At 39.9% G+C, this 19,823-nt stretch overlaps 1 protein-coding gene across 50 annotated transcripts in view; it reads left to right on the top strand.

Moving 5' to 3' along the window:
• The window catches only part of TTN (titin), a 272,404-nt gene that overhangs the window by 54,114 nt on the left and 198,467 nt on the right, over nt 1–19,823 (top strand). For all 50 annotated transcript variants that reach the window (XM_070070523.2, XM_070070550.2, XM_070070524.2 and 47 more), the window contains 8 exons: nt 14,201–14,479; nt 16,161–16,724; nt 17,248–17,529; nt 17,630–17,908; nt 18,348–18,626; nt 18,725–19,003; nt 19,108–19,395; nt 19,510–19,788. In XM_070070523.2, coding sequence (XP_069926624.2) covers nt 14,201–14,479; nt 16,161–16,724; nt 17,248–17,529; nt 17,630–17,908; nt 18,348–18,626; nt 18,725–19,003; nt 19,108–19,395; nt 19,510–19,788 — 2,529 coding nt within the window. The remainder of the gene's footprint in view (nt 1–14,200; nt 14,480–16,160; nt 16,725–17,247; nt 17,530–17,629; nt 17,909–18,347; nt 18,627–18,724; nt 19,004–19,107; nt 19,396–19,509; nt 19,789–19,823) is intronic.

A 19,823-nucleotide genomic window follows, 5' to 3' on the forward strand; every position in this document is an offset into this window, starting at 1 on the left:
TGTATTATAAAAAGTTGTCATCTTAATGCATGAAATCATGAAGTAGTTTGTTTTCAAAATCACAGTGAATTAAATTCGGCGACAGTATCCTAGCTGTCATTCCCAGAATGCAATGTCATGAATGAATTCTGATGGAAGTGCTACTGTGTTTAGGATGTGTGAAGACATTACATTCCAATTCCGGTTTACACTTCATGCACACAGATCATTTTAACATGGATATGTCTCTTACACTGGCTTGCAGATAGCTGCCTATGGGATCCTTTTTGCCTGCTTTTCTTTGCATAACATTGTGACTTTGTGGCTGTATTAGTTCGAATAAACGCCTTCTCATTTTATTTTAGCTAATAATTTATAGCTATAGTACTTGCATATTTGTTCAAATAGTTAATTCTCAAAAATAATAATTTATAATCAAAAGGATCAGAAAGGGCGTTTATTCCACTCTCTGCAAGTCAGGTAAGATTTTTCTCTTAGCCATCAAAAGAACAAAGTTGTCCTGCTCTCAAAACAAATACGCACAGGAACATGTTATTTTTGAAATTCATTTTTGCTTGTTCAAGAAGAAATTTCAACAGTTTGAAGAAAAGACCAGACAACGAACGATTTTCGTGTCAGAATCTTTTAAACAGAGCATGGTGTTGCGTTTATTCGAACAAATATGGTGAGTGAATTTTTTTATGGATTTGTGAGATCTGTAGCATGCACTTTATTTCATTTCCTATTTTGCAATTTCATTTATTTTCAACTTTTTCCAATACAATGGAAAATAGTAAAATACCTTATAATTTATTTTTTTTCCAGAATTATTCTCTGAGGGGGAATCTGAACCCTCAGAGAGGGACACACGTGATGCCTTTTCAGATTCTGAAGACTTGGACCACAGCTCCATGACTGCTAAACGATATGCACACAGAATATCATCTACAAGCTCCTGGCCAGAATATTTCAAGCCTTCTTTTACCCAAAAACTTACATTTAAATATGTTGTAGAGGGGGAACCTGTTGTTTTTATGTGTAGCTTAATTGCCTGTCCAGTTCCAGAAATAACTTGGTTTCATAATAATCGGCCTATCCCAACAGGTCTTCGTCGGGTAATAAAAACTGAGAGTGATTTACATCATCACTCTTCCAGCTTGGAGGTTAAAAGGGTCCAAGATAGAGATTCTGGGAGTTACAGGTTATTAGCAGTTAATAGCGAAGGGTCTGCCGAATCAACTGCATCATTGCTTGTTATCCAGAAAGGGCAGGATGAGAAGTATTTAGAGTTTCTGAAAAGGGCAGAACAGACACATGAAAACATGGAGGCGTTAGTGGCTAGGCGAGAAGATAGGCTAAAGGTTGACCTGAGGTTTACTGGATCTCCCTTTAACAAAAAACAAGATGTGGAACAAGTGGGAATGATGAGAACGATACACTTTAAGTCAGCGAGCCCTGGCAAGAAGACAGATTTCTTGTATGATGAAGAATATTTAGAAAATCAATCTGACATAGGAGGATGGCTTAACGTAGGTGAAAGTTTCCTGGATGAGGAGACCAAAATGAAGTTGCAGCGTTTACGGGAGGCTAGGAAAATGTTAATGGAGAAAAAGAAAGTATCCCTTTTAGAAATGCCATCTGAGATAAGCGCAAGAACTTTGGGAAGTGACGCTAGTGAGCAGGAAACCCTGCTCACTAGAGAGGAAGTGGAGAGTTCGTTTGTGTCTGATCTAGCTGAAAGTAGGGATAAGGATGATTATTCAACTGAAGATATTATCCAAAAGCCACATGCTCTTCCTACTCAAATGGATCAAACCGTGGAACCTGGAGAGCCTCCCACAAGCTTTCTAACTACTGTTGATGAAGAAATTCTCCAGACTGAAGTAAGAGTGAGCCAAGAAACACTTCTCAGAGAAAGTCTACCCGAAGACCAATTATATGATGAGATTCTTGTGAGTGAAAATACCCAATCAGGAGAGTTTAGAGAAATAGTGACCAGTACTTCCATTGGAGAGTCATCTGAATGTATCCCTAATACATGTCAGCATGAAGAAATATATGAGACTCCTGAAAAGGTGTCCCAAGTTAGCATACCATATGTGAGTGAATCTTTTGGTACTCAGGTAAATATCCAAGCAAATGAAGATGGAGAGAGCGAAAGAACCACAAAGGATGATTTGAGAGAGTCACAGTACTCTGCTCCCACAAAAGTTGATGAATTCAAAACTAAACAAGAGGAGAAAACCACAAGAGTCTTTGAAAGCTATTTCCAAAGGCATCCACAACGTTGCCCGCCTTCATTTCTCCAAGAAATTGAGTCTCAGGAAGTGTATGAAGGTGACAGCTGTCAATTTGTCTGTCATTTTCAAGGATACCCTCAACCCATTGTGACGTGGTATAACAATGATATACCAATCCCACGCAATCAAGGCTTTGTCACTCAAACTCTGGAAAACTATTCCACGTTAACTTTCCCCTCTGTTCATCTTCAAAACAGAGGTTCCATTACTTGTGTGCTGTTTAACCAATATGGAACAGTGAAAACAACCGCTGTCCTCACAGTGAAGGCAAAACAAAGACATTATGTTGAAGCCTATAAGGTCCCTGTGCTCCATGACTACACAGATGAAGAGGAGGAGCTGGCGTTGGTGTTTGACCAAGCGAAGGATATCTACCCACATTTGGGTCAGGAAGGCCAAGAAAATTTCTCTCTGTTGCAATCAAACCCTCTGGGCCTTCCCTCTGCAGATGCAGAATTGCTTTCCTTTCCTGTAGAAATTCAGGTAACAGCAGCTACTCCCACCCCAGAGCAGGATAAAGAGGTGAGAGAAATGTTTCAGTCTGAGGACAGGGGACCTGAAGCAATGGCTCCAGGCCAAGCTGTACAGTCACCAAAACACAAATTCAAATTTTCATCTGATATTACTAATGAGCCACCAAGAATGTTAGAAGAAATGCCAAAGCATGCCAGGTGTAGAGAAGGGGACTCTCTAGTACTTGAATGTTTAATATCTGGTGAGCCTCAGCCAGTTGTAATGTGGTTTCAAAATGGAGTCCTTTTAAAGCCAAACCAGAAGTTTCAGTTTGAAGAAGTTAATGGGAGCCACAGATTATTTATTATTGATGTTAATTCTCAAGATTCTGGAAAATATAAATGTGTTGCTGAAAATAATTCAGGAATTGCCGAGAGTGTTTTGGATTTATCAGTGGAACCTGTCGCTTACAGGGAATACAGTCAATTGGAAAACATTGGTGGAACTGATGTACATTATTCCCGAGATCAGCAAGCACAAACTTGGGCAGCATCTGAAAGGGCGCACTTTTACAATTACCCAGTTGATCCTTTTGTTCCCCAGTTGAATATAAAAGAATACTCTATAAAGGAGTGCTTTCAAAGCTTTGAGACAACTAAACAGATACCCAGGAAAGAACAGGTGTGCTGCACACTTTCTCGAGAAAGACTACCCAGGTTTATGCAGGGTGCTTCTAGATCTATAATAGTGAACCAGCCTCTGAGGGCTGAATTCATACGATGTCAGGATGAAGGGAGGGAAGAACATGTAAGTGAGAAAGCACTGCACCACGCAGAGGGTACTGTCTTTCCATTTGTTGATGATTTCAGTAATGCTAATATTAGGAGAGAGGTAAGAAAGGATTTTAGAAAACTTGGTGAAACAGAATGGGCAAATGTGCAAGAATATGCACAAAGTGACTATTTACCAAATGTCCAGTCTGAGAGACCTTCTGACAGTTACAAGACAAAAGACTTGCCTATCACTGTATATGAAGCACCTCTTGGTGAAGAGAGACGTTACCTGGGCAAAAAGGTGAAGCATCGAATTATTGCATTTGAAAAACTGCAGTGTACAGAAAAAGGATTTCTAGAAAAGAGACCTACTAGGAAATCATTTGTTAATCCTCCTCAAAGAAAAAGTGATGCCATAGACTTTTCATTAACGCAAAGAGAGTCAAGGTCAAGAAATCTAAACACAAATATGTACCACGCAGAAGAAATGTCTCCAGACTCTGGACTAGACTCTTCTCACATTGAAATGAATTTAAAGCTACTTTCCGCTCCAATTCCAGAGGACTTAGAAGTACAAGAGAGTGAACAACAGAAAGAAACGGGTCCAACACATCAACATGCAGTCTCTGAGAAAGCTGAACAAGAAGCACCGCCTTCATTCGACCTAAAGCAGTTTCACTCTCAAAGAGAAAGTGCAGATGTAAAATTCCAAAAGTTGGATAGTGGCCAGCCAGAAGCTTATTGTAGAATCCAGCACGCTGCTTCTGAGCCAACTGATACTGAGTGCCTTGTATTTGATCTAAAACAAATGTACTCTCATTTAGAAGATCCAACTAAGAAGCTCCAAGGACAAGAAACTAAGCAACAGCAGGAAATACATTACAAAGAAGAAATTCTGGGCCCTGAACCATTAGCATCTGATTCCCATGGTGCTGCTGAAGTAGTGCAAAACAACGCATTAACCAGTAAAGAACTTTCTTCTAGTCCGGCGTATTCTGACAGAATCCAGGTGCAGGAAAGTAGTATTGATGAAAATACCGTTTATTTAGAAAAGGAAGCCCAACATGTACAGGAACAAAATGTAGAAATGTCTAAAACAGATCTTTCTCTTAGATCCTTTTCTGAAGAAATTCATAGCGAGTCGTGTGCCTTCCTTCAAACCTCATCTGATGATCTAAAGGAAACTGAAGTTTCTGAAAAAAACAGTGTTCTAGAAAATGGAGACGGAAGTTTCATCTCACACTTGAAAAAAGCAGCCAGCAAAGAACAGCTCTTAGAGGCTTGTGAAAGGGAACAAGAATGGATGTTAGGACCAGAGTCGGAATCATTTCCAAGGCAGGAGAGTGGGGTCCAGGCAGACCCACAGGGAACTCTGGAAGACCACAGAGCCAGGGTGCTGGAGGCAGACCCACTGAACAGGCAACTCTCCCTGAGCCAGTGTTTACCGTTCTTAATGACTGAGGAACAAATAAGTGGAAAAACGGATAGCCCTGAAGAAGAAAGATGCTATGAGGCTCAAGTTCAAGAAGAAAGATGTAATGAAGCTCAAGTTCAGGATGAAACCTCTTTTTCCACTGTAAGTGAAAACACAGAAACTTGTTTTTCTGAAAATCTTCCTACACTGGATGAGGCACGTCCAGCGGATGGGGTGGAGTCCGAGGCCTCTCTAACACAGTACCTCCTTGCTACTGGAAAGCACCAGGCTCCTGCAACTAAGGACACCAAACCCAAGCCCCAGCTTGCTCCGAGGGACTCGGTCACTTCAATGGAGGTTGAAGAAGTGACTTTCAACACTGTATATGAGTATTACAGCCAGAGACAGGAGCCACTTGGTCGCCCCTATTCTCCTGAATCTGATATTTCAATAGACGTGGGGAGTACCAGCAGCGAAGAAATCTCTGAGTTAGATCAGTTTTATACCCCACCATCATCTGTTGAACATTTTGAGTCTCCAATGTCCCCTGATTTATATTTTAATCCTTCAGACACAACTAAACAATCCGCAACAAATTCAGGAGGTGAGACTGTAGAGAGATATTGCACCCCTTCAGAGGAAGTTACTGAAAGATACTCGACGCCTTCTGAAGGCGAGATAGGAGAAAGATATTCCACACCGCCAGGGGAGACACTGGAGAGATTCTCCACGCCCCCAGGGGAGGCTCTAGAGAGATACTCCACACCTCCAGGGGAGGCTCTAGAGAGATTTTCCACACCCCCAGGGGAAGCTCTAGAGAGATACTCCACACCCCCAGGGGAGACTCTAGAGGGAGATTTTATTCCCACTGGAAGACCAAATCCCACTGGAAAATTTGAAATGTATCCATCCAAAATAGAAAGAGAAGACAGTACACCGATTGAGCATTTCCACACACCCACAGAAGAGCGAACATCACCTTACGATATATGCCGCTCCGATTCATTTGGAACACCCAATGAAGCCATTGAGCCAAAAGACAATGAAATGCCTCCATCTTTTATTGAACCTCTGACAAGAAGGAAGATCTATGAAAACACAACATTAGGCTTCATTGTTGAAGTTGAAGGTCTCCCAGTTCCTGGCGTGAAATGGTATAGAAATAAATCTTTGCTAGAGCCGGATGACAGAGTCAGGATGGAAAGGGTGGGCAATGTGTGTTCTTTGGAAATTTCCAACATTCAAAAAGGAGAAGGGGGAGAGTATATGTGCCATGCTGTGAACATCATAGGAGAAGCAAAGAGCTTCGCGAAGGTGGACATAATGCCCCGGGAAGAGAGAGCGGTGGCGCTCCCACCTCCAGTAACACACCAGCATGTCATGGAGTTTGATTTAGACAACGCCACATCATCGAGAACACCCTCTCCTCAAGAAATTGTCCTGGAGGTGGAATTAAGTGAAAAAGATGTTAAGGAATTTGAGAAGCAAGTGAAAATAGTCACAGTTCCCGAATTTACTCCTGATCATAAAAGCATGATCGTGAGTCTGGATGTTCTCCCGCTGAATTTAGTAGATCCAAACATGGCTGCAAGGGAAGAAGAAAACAAAGATTTAAAAATTGATTTAGAAGTATTTGAAATGCCTCCTCGCTTTATAATGCCTATTTGTGATTTTAAAATTCCAGAAAACTCAGATGCTGTGTTCAAATGCTCAGTTATAGGAATCCCTACTCCTGAAGTTCAGTGGTATAAAGAATACATGTATATTGAGCCAGATAATGAGAAATATGTGATTAGTGAAGAGAAGGGGTGTCATACTCTTAAAATCCGAAATGTCTGTCTTTCTGATAGTGCAACCTACAGGTGCAGGGCTGTGAATTGTGCAGGCGAGGCCATCTGTCGGGGCTTCCTCACCATGGGCGATTCTGAAATACTCGCTATGATAACAAAGAAAAGCATAGTGACTTTAAGCAGTTCGAAGGCAGAATTAGTCTTAAAGAGCAAATATGCAGACTGCTTTTTTGAGTTCCAGGTGATGGAAGGGCCTCCGAGGTTTATCAAGGGTATTTCTGACTGTTACGCACCCTTGGGCACAGCAGCATACTTCCAGTGCTTAGTTCGTGGTTCTCCCAGACCCACGGTCTACTGGTATAAAGATGGAAAGTTGGTCCAGGGAGGGAGATTCAGTGCAGAGGAAAGTGGCACCGGGTTCCACAACCTATTTATAACAAGTTTAGTAAAAAGTGATGAAGGTGAGTACAGGTGTGTAGCTACCAACAAATCAGGAATGGCTGAGACCTGTGCAACACTCACTCTAACTTAAAGGAATAGAATTGATTACAGTGGCTTCACAGTTTCCAAATTAAATGGATCTAACCAACTCCCAAATGTGTCTACTCTATTTGAATGCATCCCATTGAAGATCCCTGGGGAAGAAGTCTCTCCATGTGGAAAGCTCATCTCTGTAATACGTGTAAATACTCTGTCATCTAAATTGTGGACTCCTCACTTGTGTCAATTATACTGTGTATCATCAAGCACAATTAAATTTCTCCTTGGCTCCCTAACTGTCTGCACTGTTACTTTACCTTCATTCTTCTTCCACAAAGTGTGTTGGCAGAATGCATTCTCTTAGCAGATCAGCTATATATGCACAAGTAGAACAGAAAATTGAAGACCATGCCAGAAGACCAAGAGAGAAATTGGTAAGGGAAAATCTCTTTTCTCCCAATATTAGTCATTTTTGAAACTGTTAATACTTTTGCATCCAAACCCATGCTTATTTACTTCTACTTAGAATAGGCAAACAAACAACAACAAAGCAGAGCTTTGCCCAGTTGGTAGCTAACTCTATAATCTGCTTTACATTGCAATCTGAATATATTAAATTGCCTCCTTCAAAACTATTTTCATTCTTAATATTCCTCTTCTTGTTTCAATTATACTGATTTTAAGGGGACCAATTTTCCCTCTTTATGGACAGGGTTCATCTAGACATTGACATAATATGCAAGTAAAGATTTTGCTTGGAAATAACTCATTTTTTTCAATATTTGCAATGGCATCAAATGTAAAATGTAGCACTAATTTAATATTTGGGGAAAATAAAAGGAAATGGTATTACATTAACTTATATATTTTAACCTGTTTTCTGGTTTTGAAATCTTTAAAATTAGAAAAAAGGAAGTGAGATATGTTCAAAATTGAGGCAAGATTATAATTTATAATTTATATTTCAAATTGTTTATAAATACTAATAAGCTTTCCTGTCCTTTTTACTGAACTTCATCTTTAAAACTAGCTAGAAATCCATAAGCATCAAAATTCACTAAAATGTTTAAATATATTTCTAAAGTGACTCTTTAATTTGTTTTTCAAAATTTAAATAAATTTATAAATTCCTTAACTTTGTACCTGTCTACCAATGTGGACCTAAATCTTCACAGATAAGTTTTAATGAAAAGAAATTTAGCTTTCTTATCTGAAAATGAGGCCATAGACCAAAAGTCTTCAGAGATGACAGTTCAACTACACAGGTCTATATAATCCTGGTAGTAACTGTCCTGAATATAATTTAGAATAAATTTTAGTTTTGCAAAAGATGAGCAAATTAACAGATTATTGTAATGATGTTATAGATTTTCCTTTCTTCCAATTCTTAAAATATCTACTCTTGACTAACTCTATAAGGAATAAGGATTTATTCTACTCTTAGTCACATATGGATGTTAAAATTAATTAGCCTTTCAGGTCATAACAAACATGACAAACATGCTATCCCCAAATATTATAAGCATAGCTATCATCCAAAACTTGTTTTTTTAATTTAAAAAAAAAAAGCAATGAGGAAGAGAGAAGAAAAAAGAGAAAAATGTCTTAATTGGATTTTCAGGAAGGGCTGAAAATATATTATTATTTACAGAAGAAAGAAGACTATTTAATTTTGCTCATTAGAATTCCATTAGTTTCAAATGCATTGAACTTAAGGATATGCAGAATAACAATGACTGAATACAGAAAAATCAGCCTTGCCCACACTTGACTTACTCATTAATTGTTGTAGATAATTAGGTGGATTTTTATTTTCTGACTCAATGATACATAAAAGCCTGAATTATTAATTTCTCATATGCTGGATAAAGAGTTCATTGTATGAGGGAACTTCAAAAAGTTGGTGGAAAGTGGAATTAAAGAATAAGTTTATTTTGATACAAAATTTTCTGAAATCCATGCCTAGATTTTTTTCATAATATGCATTTTTCATGAATTTTTGGAAAAACCATCCTGTACTTGGATTTCAAAAACTATTTGTGTCAAAAATACTTATCCTTTAATTCCATTTTCCTTGAGTTTGTTGAAGTTCCCTCATGTTGTTCACAGTTGGGTATAGCCATGATTTTTAGCTGCTACTCCTATGTGTCCATTCAAATCTACCTTTCATGTTTCAGAATGTTACTATCTTTTCTTTGGTTAATTCACCATGATTTGAAGTAAGGGAAAACATTTTAAAGTATTTCAGTGTATTCACGTGAATTCCTTTTACAGATATTTTGAGAGTTCAAGTGAAGGGAAAGCTGACATGAGTGATGCCTTATAGATTAAATGTCAAGTTAAATGGTCACCATTACTTACGTAGAATTAATCATTGGTTTTATGGCTTACTAATTGCAATAATAACTGAATATGTTTTTTACATGCCATACATAGGCTTTAATAGGACATTTATAGCCAACAGACACTTGAGTCTTATCTTGTAATGCTTACACACTAGAATAGAAGGAAATTAAGGCATAAGATATTCCCTGGGATACAATGAAGTACTAAAATAATAAAATTGCTTTTTGGTAAGGCAATAAAACTACCAGTAACAAGACTGTTTTACATACCTAAGAGATTTAATGAAAAATCGAATTCCTTGTTACCAAATCACATCTTTCATTCTGTCATCCATGAAACTGTTTAAAGAGGATCTACTATTTACTGCTTTGTATCACGTTCAATGATGCTGTGTAGGTTTTTCTTACACAATAAAATACAGTCAAATATTTAAAGTGGAGTCATTTTCTCTTACTTCTGATACTTCTATTTTCTTGACTAACGTTATGAAAGCTTTCTTGAAGCAGTGTGGCATTGTACACAGGCAAAAGAATGCCTGCATTTCTAGTAATTAAAAATAGTAGCTCTCTTACAAATACAAATTAAGCATTTCTTGTAGCCCCTTATTTTAATAATTGCCTCAGTGCAGAGTGAATGACTAAAACCTTTATGTTTTATTTAGCAATAATTATCTTTAGTTTAACAGTGAAGGTCATTCCTAAGAATATCACAAATATAATCTGGATCTTTTTAGAAGTCGATTTAACTAAGTCTGGATTCTTTGATTATAAATATTTAGCCAACAACTTTTCAAACTTTAGAATGGAGATTTTATCACAAGGAAAAGCCTATGAACATAAAGTCCAACATAAAGAAAGGAAGTAGATCAGAAACTGCATCTGTACAATAGCTATAATTTGCATAACTTTATATGGTAAGCTGAGAAAATTTTAGAAATGTCTTTTTGATAAATAATCTAATGATTATTAATAATAATTAATAGATAATCTAATGAGTCCAGAAATAAAGCAGAAGGCTGTCAATCAGTACCTAATTCCTTGGCTTTATTTTTTGTTGAATAAACTTTTATAGTAAAATAATGATCATTTTTCCCCACACAGAGTTTTCTAGCTCTCTCTTGTCTGCTGAGGAAGAAGAACTTCAAGCCTATAATGCAGATATTTGGTTATCTAATGCAGATGAAACACTTGAACGTTTGTCTGAACCTCCAGTTCATTCAACAAAATTCGATTCCCAAAAGGAAGGCAGTGTCCCAGTTTTCATCAAAGAAATATCAGATGCCGAAATCAGCATTGGGGATGTGGCCCAACTGTCTGTCACGGTCATTGGCACCCCCAAGCCTAAAATTCAGTGGTTCTTTAATGGAGTAGTGTTAACCCCTTCTGCTGACTACAAATTTGTCTTTGACCGTGATGATCATAGCCTGATCATTCTGTTCACCAAATCTGAGGATGAGGGGGAGTATACATGCATGGCCAGTAATGATTATGGAAAGGCAATATGCAGCGCCTATCTTAGAATAAATCCCAAAGGAGAGGGACACAAAGAGACAGACCCACAAGTGGAGAAATCTCTGAAAAAGCTGGAAGGTCCTTGTCCTCCTTACTTCCTCAAGGAGCTAAAGCCAGTTCGCTGTACTCCAGGGCTCCCTGCCATCTTTGAGTATATAGTGCAAGGAGAGCCTGTCCCCACTGTGCTGTGGTTCAAAGAAGAGCAGCAGCTTTGCACCAATGTTTATTACACTATCATTCATAATCCGGAAGGTTCCGGAACATTCATCGTCAATGATCCTCAGAAGGAAGATAGCGGCCTCTACGTCTGTAGAGCAGAGAATGTGTGGGGTGAGTGCACCAGTGCTGCAGAGCTGCTGGTGCTCCCGGAAGACCTGGACGAGACTGACGCCCCCTGCCAAGCAAAGTCCACCCCAGAGGCTGCTGGAGATTTTCAGCCGATGTCACTGAAAGACCCTGCGGCTGAGGCATTTGAGTCGGAGCAGGAAATTGCAGCTTTTGTAAAGGAGACCATTTTGAAAGCGGCTTTAATTGCAGAAGCAGCACAAGAGCTGTCCCGGGAGCATGGTGTTAGCACCGATGGGCTGAGCAGTCAGGCTCCTTTAGGAGCTCAGCAGTCGCATTCCCCAGTCATGGAGCAGGATGTGCTCACTCCTGAAAGCACCAGGGAACTTGTTCCCATCCGTGATTCTCTTTGCCTTCAGCCTAGCCAGGGACCACCTCCCAACCTACAGCTGCAGGGTGTCCAGGCCCAGGAAACCCTGCCCAAAGACGATACAATGCCTGCATCTCAGGTGGTTCTATCAGATACCGAAAAAACTTTCCCAAGCACAATGTCCATAGAACAAACTAGTTCATCAACAGGTGAGTCTCTGACAACTTTGCCTGCTGAGCCTGAAGGGATTCGTCCACCATCTTCAACAGAACCCCAGGTGCATTCCCGTCCAAGCTCTGTGGCTGAAGAAGTACTTTCACCAAAAGAAAAGGCAGTATCTGAAGTGGACGAAGAGCAAAGGGCGACTCTTCAGAAGCAAGAGGCACAGAGTGCTCTCACCCTGAGTCACAGCTTAGCTGAGGGACACGTGGAAAGTTTCAAGGGTCCTGACATTGGGATCCCTCAGGTGAACTACGAGCCGCGGGTCCCTTCTGAACACATGTGCACAGAAGAAGGTGAAATCCAGATGGAAAGCACAGATAACCTGGAAAGTGCAGGGCAGGATTTTGCAATTAGGATTGAAGAAGGCAAGTCCTTGAGGTTTCCGCTAGCACACGAGGAAAAGCAGGTGCTGCTCAAGGAAGAGCATCCTGACAACATGGCGTTGCCTCTGCACCAAACCACTGAGTGTAAGAAAGAGCCCATGGCAGTCAAGGAGGTGCAGGAGGTACAGGAAAGGGATGTTCTTTCCAAGGAGAGTTTGCTTTCTGGTACTCCAGAAGAGCAACGATCAAACCTGAAAATGCAGATCCGCAAGGCTTTGCAAGCAGCAGTAGCCAGTGAGCAACCGAGTCTTTTCTCCGAGTGGTTAAGAAACATTGAAACGGTGGAGATCAAGGTTGTAAGTTTCACCCAAGAGCCCAAATGCATAATGTGCACCTACCTTATTACTACAGTGAAGTCCCTGATGGAGGAAGTAACCATTACCCTTGAAGGCGTTGATCCTCAAATGGCTAACCTGAACATTGAACTCAAGGATGCTTTGTGCTCTATCATATGTGAGGAAATAAACATCTTCACGGCTGAGGATCCTAGAATTCAAAAAGGAGCCCAGACAGGTTTGCAGGAAGAAATGGATTCTTGTTCAGATGCGCAGATGGTTGAAGCAATCATGGAACCAGAAGTTGAACCCAACTATCTTGTCCCTGCAGAAGAGGTCAGTTGTTTTAGTGTGGAAAGTCAGGTCAAAGATATAGATACTCCCACTGGCACTGATGAGCTTGCTCCAGCTGCTGTCTCTGCTGAAACACAGGAGGAGAGTCTCAAGTCATCAGAGGAAGAAGAGAAGTCTTCTAAATGTGGTACTAAGGAAGCTGGTACAGCAAAGATACAGGACACTGAGGCCAGTTTAACCAAAGAGGCAGGCCCTGTTATACACACTCCATTAGTGGACACCATCTCTGAAGAAGGCGATACTGTATACTTCACATCCTCCATATCAAATGCTAAAGAGGTGAATTGGTATTTTGAGAGTGAACTGGTGACTTCAGATGAAAAGTTCAAGTGTTTACAAGATCAAAATACATACACACTAGTGATCAACAATGTAAATACAGAAGACCATCAAGGAGAATATGTCTGTGAGGCCTTGAATGACAACGGAAAAACAGCAACTTCAGCAAAACTCACTGTTAGAGTAAAAAGAGGTTGGCTATTTAAGGATTCAATGGATCAAGCTCTAACATTCACTGGATTGTAATGATTTAGGTTTCATCACTGAATGTTCACTTGTCTGCCACTTCCATAATGCAATTTCTCCACAGTTAGAGTGAAATCTCAGACATAATCATGGTTATGAACTCACCTTTTGCCCCATTGCCTTGTTGGGTAGTAAGTTGTCATATCCATGGTGCTATTTCTTTTCAAAACAAAACATTTTCGTGTTTCATAATACCAGTAAACAGACTTTTAGTTTCTTTTTATGTGAAATTCTCTAAATAATATATAATAAAAAACTATCATTGAATACCCAACCACTCTGAAATTACCAGCAATCCCTAAATTCAAAATAACCATGATTAGTGGTCTATTTGTATTTTTTGGTTCTCTATTTTTTCGTGTTGTTTCACTTCATCACTTTACTTAGTATGTATCGTGTTTTTTCACATTGTTTGTAGTATACCCTGTCATCATGGTATATTTAAAGAATATATCATGTTGGTATGCATGTAAGCCAATAGCATCACAATGTAGTAATTTTTTGGTCACAATTCACTGCAAAGTAACATTTGAATATGTCGAAAGCCGCTCATTGTCTTCTTTTGCCACCAGTGATTTTTCTCATTTTCCAGCACTTGTCTTAAACTGCTACAATCTGTCTCACCAATTTCAACTGTTCTGCTTCACTTATGGGAACAAAAATTTGAAGAAAAAAAGAGAGGGACAAATATGGGCTGCCTGATAAAGAAACAAGCTAACAGACTCTGCTTGCCTTTGCAGCTGCCCCAGTGATCAAGAGAAGAATCGAACCCTTGGAAGTAGCTCTGGGCCACCTGGCCAAATTCACCTGTGAGATCCACGGTGCCCCCAATGTCCGCTTCCAGTGGTTCAAAGCTGGCCGAGAAATTTACGAGAGTGACAAGTGTTCTATTCGGTCTGCAAACTACGTCTCCACCCTGGAAATCCTGAGAACCCAGGTTGTGGACTGCGGCGAGTATACATGCAAAGCTTCTAACGAGTACGGCAGCGTCAGCTGTACCGCCACACTGACTGTGACAGGTAAATGCCACATGTTGGCACTGATGTGGTCGCCTCATCTCCTGTTATTGCCAATTTTGCTTTTCATACAGGTGCAGGAAGCTCTTGCCCTAAGAACCAGAAAGACCAATGGCGAAGATGGTAACATGGTGGCTAGATAAGGCAGAGTCTCAGTGGGACCAGAAATTATTATTATACAGTCTTATTTCTCACAGCAGCCAAAGAAAAAGTGATTGACCAATTGAGGACCATATTAAGTAATCAGATGAGCCTGTCTTGCCCCTTAATATAAAGCACTTCAGGACAGTTTGCTGCTACTGAAAATTAAATTATGCCCCAATGTGTTTAATAATTTGCAACCAAACAACCAGTTAAGAATAAAACCTGAAAAATAAAAACCAGCACAGGACCAAAGTTAAACAAATCCTAATGTAAGTCAGGGTGCTATTATAAGAATGGACACTAGAATTCTCTCCCTTGCTTTATTATTCATTTAAAAATTTGAACAACTACACAAATACTCTGTTCTCCATTTCCTGATCTACATACAGGGTAATTCTGAAATAGTTCATACTCATCAAATACTTGAGTTCCCTCATTAGAAAAAAAAAAAAAAGCTCTTTCTCTGTTTTCTCTGTTTCTTTCTTTCATTCTCTCTTTCTCTCTCATTTTCTTCCTCCCAGGAGAAAATGCGTATGAACTGTGGATTGAGAGTAGAAGTAGTATATCTAGTTAAGCAATGTGCTCGCTGTCAGGAGGAAACTGTCCTCTGATCTTTTTCAGTGAGATACCATCAGGGTAAAAGGCGAATCCAACACATCTCTTTGATTTGAAAAAGGCAGGCTCCTCTCTAGTTTCCTCTTTTCTACAACATTTTTGCATATACGAGAAAATCTCCGGATTCTAAGAAAACCAGGCCTGTGGGGACCCAATCATGTTCTCATTATGTGGTCCAAATGGCTCCATGACACCAAGTACGGGATGTTTTTCTTAATGACACTTTTGAAGGTTCCTTTAGCGAAATTATTCCAATTCAGTAATGGAACGGATATCTGAGCTTCAAGTAATAAGAAGAAAGGACAAGGAGGAGGATTTTTTTTTTCTTAAGCAGAAAGAGATTCCTAAAGGCTGGCTTCAAAATGCAGAATAGAAATGGGAAATTGCTGCTATTAAGTATTTTGACCAGTTTGAAATGGCCTAGAGGGTGTAGTCTAGGTTAATCCTCTTAAGGATTTGTGGGTTGTTGACATGAGGTTAGAAAGATTTTACTGAAATATTTAAATCTTCTTAGCACTTACTATCTCTACTCTGAAAAAAGTCAAGTACATCTTTATTTTTCTTACATACACTTCTAATTTGCAGAATTAAAAGATTGACTGAATGTCTTATCAAATAAACAATCAGCTACTGTACTGAACAAATCTTTAATAACATTGCTTAATAAAGACATTTGTTCTTTCCTTTGATAGGGGTAATTAGAGCAATATCTCCCTTCTCTCTAAAGAATACGCTCATCCTTTTCCTTTGACAAGTCTTCTGGTCTTATTAATGCATGCTGCTATTTTAAATAATGTCTCTTGTCAATCTAAAGATGTAGCTCATCTTTTTTTTTTTTTTAATCCTGCCTCGGAACACACTTGTATAATTACAGCAAGAGCCTTGGGGGAGACTGAATGTAATGCTGGAAAAATTTCTTTTGCAGAGGCGTATCCACCAACTTTTCTCTCCAGACCTAAGTCCGTTACGACTTTTGTGGGTAAGGCAGCCAAATTCCTCTGCACAGTGTCAGGGACTCCTGTGATCGAAACCATCTGGCAGAAGGATGGGGCTGCACTGCCCCCTTCACCCAACCACAAGATTTCAGATGTAGAAAACAAACACATCTTGGAACTTGCCAATCTTACCATTCAAGATAGAGGAGTCTACTCTTGTAAGGCCTCTAACAAGTTCGGAGCGGACATCTGTCAAGCTGAGTTGATCGTAATCGACAAACCACATTTTATTAAAGAACTGGAGCCTGTTCAGTCAGCTATCAATAAGAAGGTCCGCCTTGAGTGCCAAGTAGATGAAGACAGGAAAGTCACAGTTACCTGGAACAAAGATGGGCAAAAACTACCTCCCGGGAAAGATTATAAGATCTATTTTGAAGATAAAATCGCGTCGCTGGAGATTCCTCTGGCCAAACTGAAAGATTCGGGAACCTACGTGTGTACAGCTTCAAATGAGGCTGGAAGCAGCTCCTCCTCAACCTCCGTGACTGTCCGAGGTAAGTGACGCGTGCATGTATCTTTCACTTCCTTCCCTGGAGGGAAGCCTTAGTAGCTGAATTGTTCAACAAGGGTGCAGACAGCCCATTTTGTATTAAGTTAATTTCACTCAGCCAGCGTCTTGGCCTGGGGAAGCCCTGGCACTGTTTGATTGTGTTTTTCCAATCTTCTTCGTAATTCACTTAACAAAAGTTCCTTAAAGTTATGTCTGCGATTAACAACAGTTGCTTAAAATTTCTTCTTAGATCATCAGATGTCTAGGTAATTCTTAAGTCTCTTCTTTTATAAAATTGCTCTTCATACAGAGAGTTTATTGTTTGAGTCTGGAAACTGGGATAGTGTTTTATAATGATGGAAAGCAATTGAACACACTACAGCTTTGTCAGACCTTTTCTGAAAATATCTGATGTGTGTCATGCCTTTTTGTTGTGTGTGTCTACCTTTTTTGTGGAGTGTATGCTTCAGATCTTTCTTTTTTTCTTTGTTTCTTTCTTTTTTTTTGTTTCTGTACACTTCATATAGAGCCACCATCCTTTGTGAAGAAGGTAGATCCCTCTTACTTAATGCTCCCGGGTGAATCAGCACGTCTCCATTGCAAGCTGAAAGGCTCACCCGTGATCCAGGTCACCTGGTTTAAAAACAACAAAGAACTTAGTGAAAGTAACACAGTCCGAATGTCTTTTGTCCATTCTGAGGCTATACTCGATATCACGGACGTCAAAGTGGAAGATAGTGGGAATTACTCATGTGAAGCAGTGAATGACGTTGGCAGCGACAGCTGCAGTACTGAAATAGTTATTAAAGGTTTGTCTGCTGACTTTCAGTCTGTTATTTTTACGAGGAAAGATTGTGTTTGTAGTTGCTGGGACCACATGACTTACACAAAGCTTTCATACTTTTGTAGAACCTCCTTCTTTCATCAGAACTCTTGAGCCTACGGATGTAGTAAGAGGAGCAAATGCCCTGCTTCAGTGTGAAGTCTCAGGCACTGGACCATTTGAAATTAGCTGGTTCAAGGATAAGAAACAAATTCGGAGTAGTAAAAAATACAGATTGTTTTCCCAGAAGTCTCTTGTGTCGCTGGAGATCTTTTCTTTTAATAGTGCAGATGTTGGTGAATATGAATGTGTTGTTGCTAATGAAGTTGGGAAGTGTGGCTGCATCGCAACACACTTATTAAAAGGTTAGTGTTTAAATAACTGACCTCTCTTTGGTAAATTTATCAAAATAGCTTCTTAACCCATGAGATGAAAACTGGTACTTTCTCCTCTTGTCATATCCATTAAAAATGGTTTTGTTTTGGTTCAACCCTGGAACTGGGGAGCAAAGCCAGTGAATTTCAAGCAATCTTTATTCTGAGACCAATGTAAATATGTATTCTTTGATAACAAAAGTCAATTACCTACTAAGCTGTTTTTTGACTGATATACATCTATCTACTATGCATCTATCTCTTGAATTAAATTGTAATTCTTCTTAAATTCTGTTTCTTTTAATTAACTAACACTATGAAGTAGTGGTGTTTGGACAAGATAAATATAATTTAGGTAAAACTCTTAAATATAACTGGTGTTGAAAGTGTTTGAGAATTGATGTTTTGCATGCTCTCTTTCTTTAACTAGAACCACCAACTTTTGTAAAGAAAGTAGATGATTTTACGGCTCTAGCAGGACAGACTGTTACCTTACAAGCTGCTGTGAGGGGGTCAGAACCCATTTCTGTCACATGGCTGAAAGGACAAGAGGTCATCAAAGAAGATGGAAAGATCAAAATGAGCTTTTCCAATGGTGTGGCAACCTTGATACTCCCTGATGTGCAGATTAGTTTTGGTGGCAAATACACATGTCTGGCTGAAAATGAAGCCGGAAGCCAAACATCTGTTGGGGAATTAATAGTGAAAGGTTCGTATAGGAACATTCTAACTTTGACTTGCTATTTCCATTAAAAAGTGAAACCCTAAGACACACTTCGAAGTCCTAACTCTTTCCTACCATTGTAGAACCTGCCAGAATCATTGAACGAGCAGAACTGATCCAGGTGACAGCTGGAGACCCAGCCACACTGGAGTACACAGTCTCAGGCACTCCAGAACTCAAGCCCAAGTGGTACAAAGATGGGAGGCCCTTGGTTGCCAGTAAAAAGTACCGACTAAGTTTCAAAAACAATGTTGCCCAACTCAAATTTTATTCGGCTGAACTGCACGATAGTGGCCAGTACACATTTGAGATTTCCAACGAGGTGGGCAGCAGCTCCTGTGAGACAACATTCACTGTATTAGGTTGGTATCTTTAGAAAAGTTTGCTGTGTATTCCTTTGAAATCCAACCGACAGCCACAAATAAATCACTGAGCCCTTTTTTCTCCCCTCTTGTGCCACGAACAGATCGAGACATTGCTCCATTTTTTACCAAACCCTTGCGCAATGTGGATAGCGTTGTTAGTGGCACCTGCAGGCTGGACTGCAAAATTGCTGGGTCCCTGCCAATGAGGGTGTCCTGGTTTAAGGATGGCAAAGAAATCGCTGCTTCTGACAGATACAGAATAGCATTTGTGGAAGGCACAGCCTCTTTGGAGATCAGCAGAGTAGACATGAATGATGCAGGGAACTTCACTTGTCGAGCCACGAACTCCGTGGGAAGCAAAGATACTAGTGGAGCCCTGATCGTGCAAGGTTGGCTGGGACTTTGCCTCCCATTCTTACTTGAGATGCTGTTCAATGTAAGTCTTCTCCCCTTAGGTCACATCTCATAACTCTTGGAAATTCTGTCTTCTACCCCTTCTTCAGAACCACCCAGTTTTGTAACCAAACCTGCATCTAAGGATGTTCTCCCTGGGTCTGCTGTCTGCCTGAAAAGCACTTTCCGAGGGTCCACTCCTCTCACGATCAGATGGTATAAGGGCGACAAGGAACTGGTGTCTGGTGGAAGCTGCTATATTACCAAGGAAGCTTTAGAGAGCTCCCTGGAACTCTATTCAGTGAAAACCTCTGATTCAGGCACCTACACGTGCAAAGTCAGCAACGTCGCTGGAGGCGTGGAGTGCAGTGCAAACTTGTTTGTAAAAGGTTTGCATGGTTTTCTTGACATCTTTGTGCCACCT

This window comes from Oryctolagus cuniculus, chromosome 3 (genome assembly GCF_051225735.1).
Source record: "Oryctolagus cuniculus isolate XC-2025 breed Fujian yellow rabbit chromosome 3, ASM5122573v1, whole genome shotgun sequence".
In the NCBI taxonomy this organism is placed as follows: domain Eukaryota; kingdom Metazoa; phylum Chordata; class Mammalia; order Lagomorpha; family Leporidae; genus Oryctolagus; species Oryctolagus cuniculus.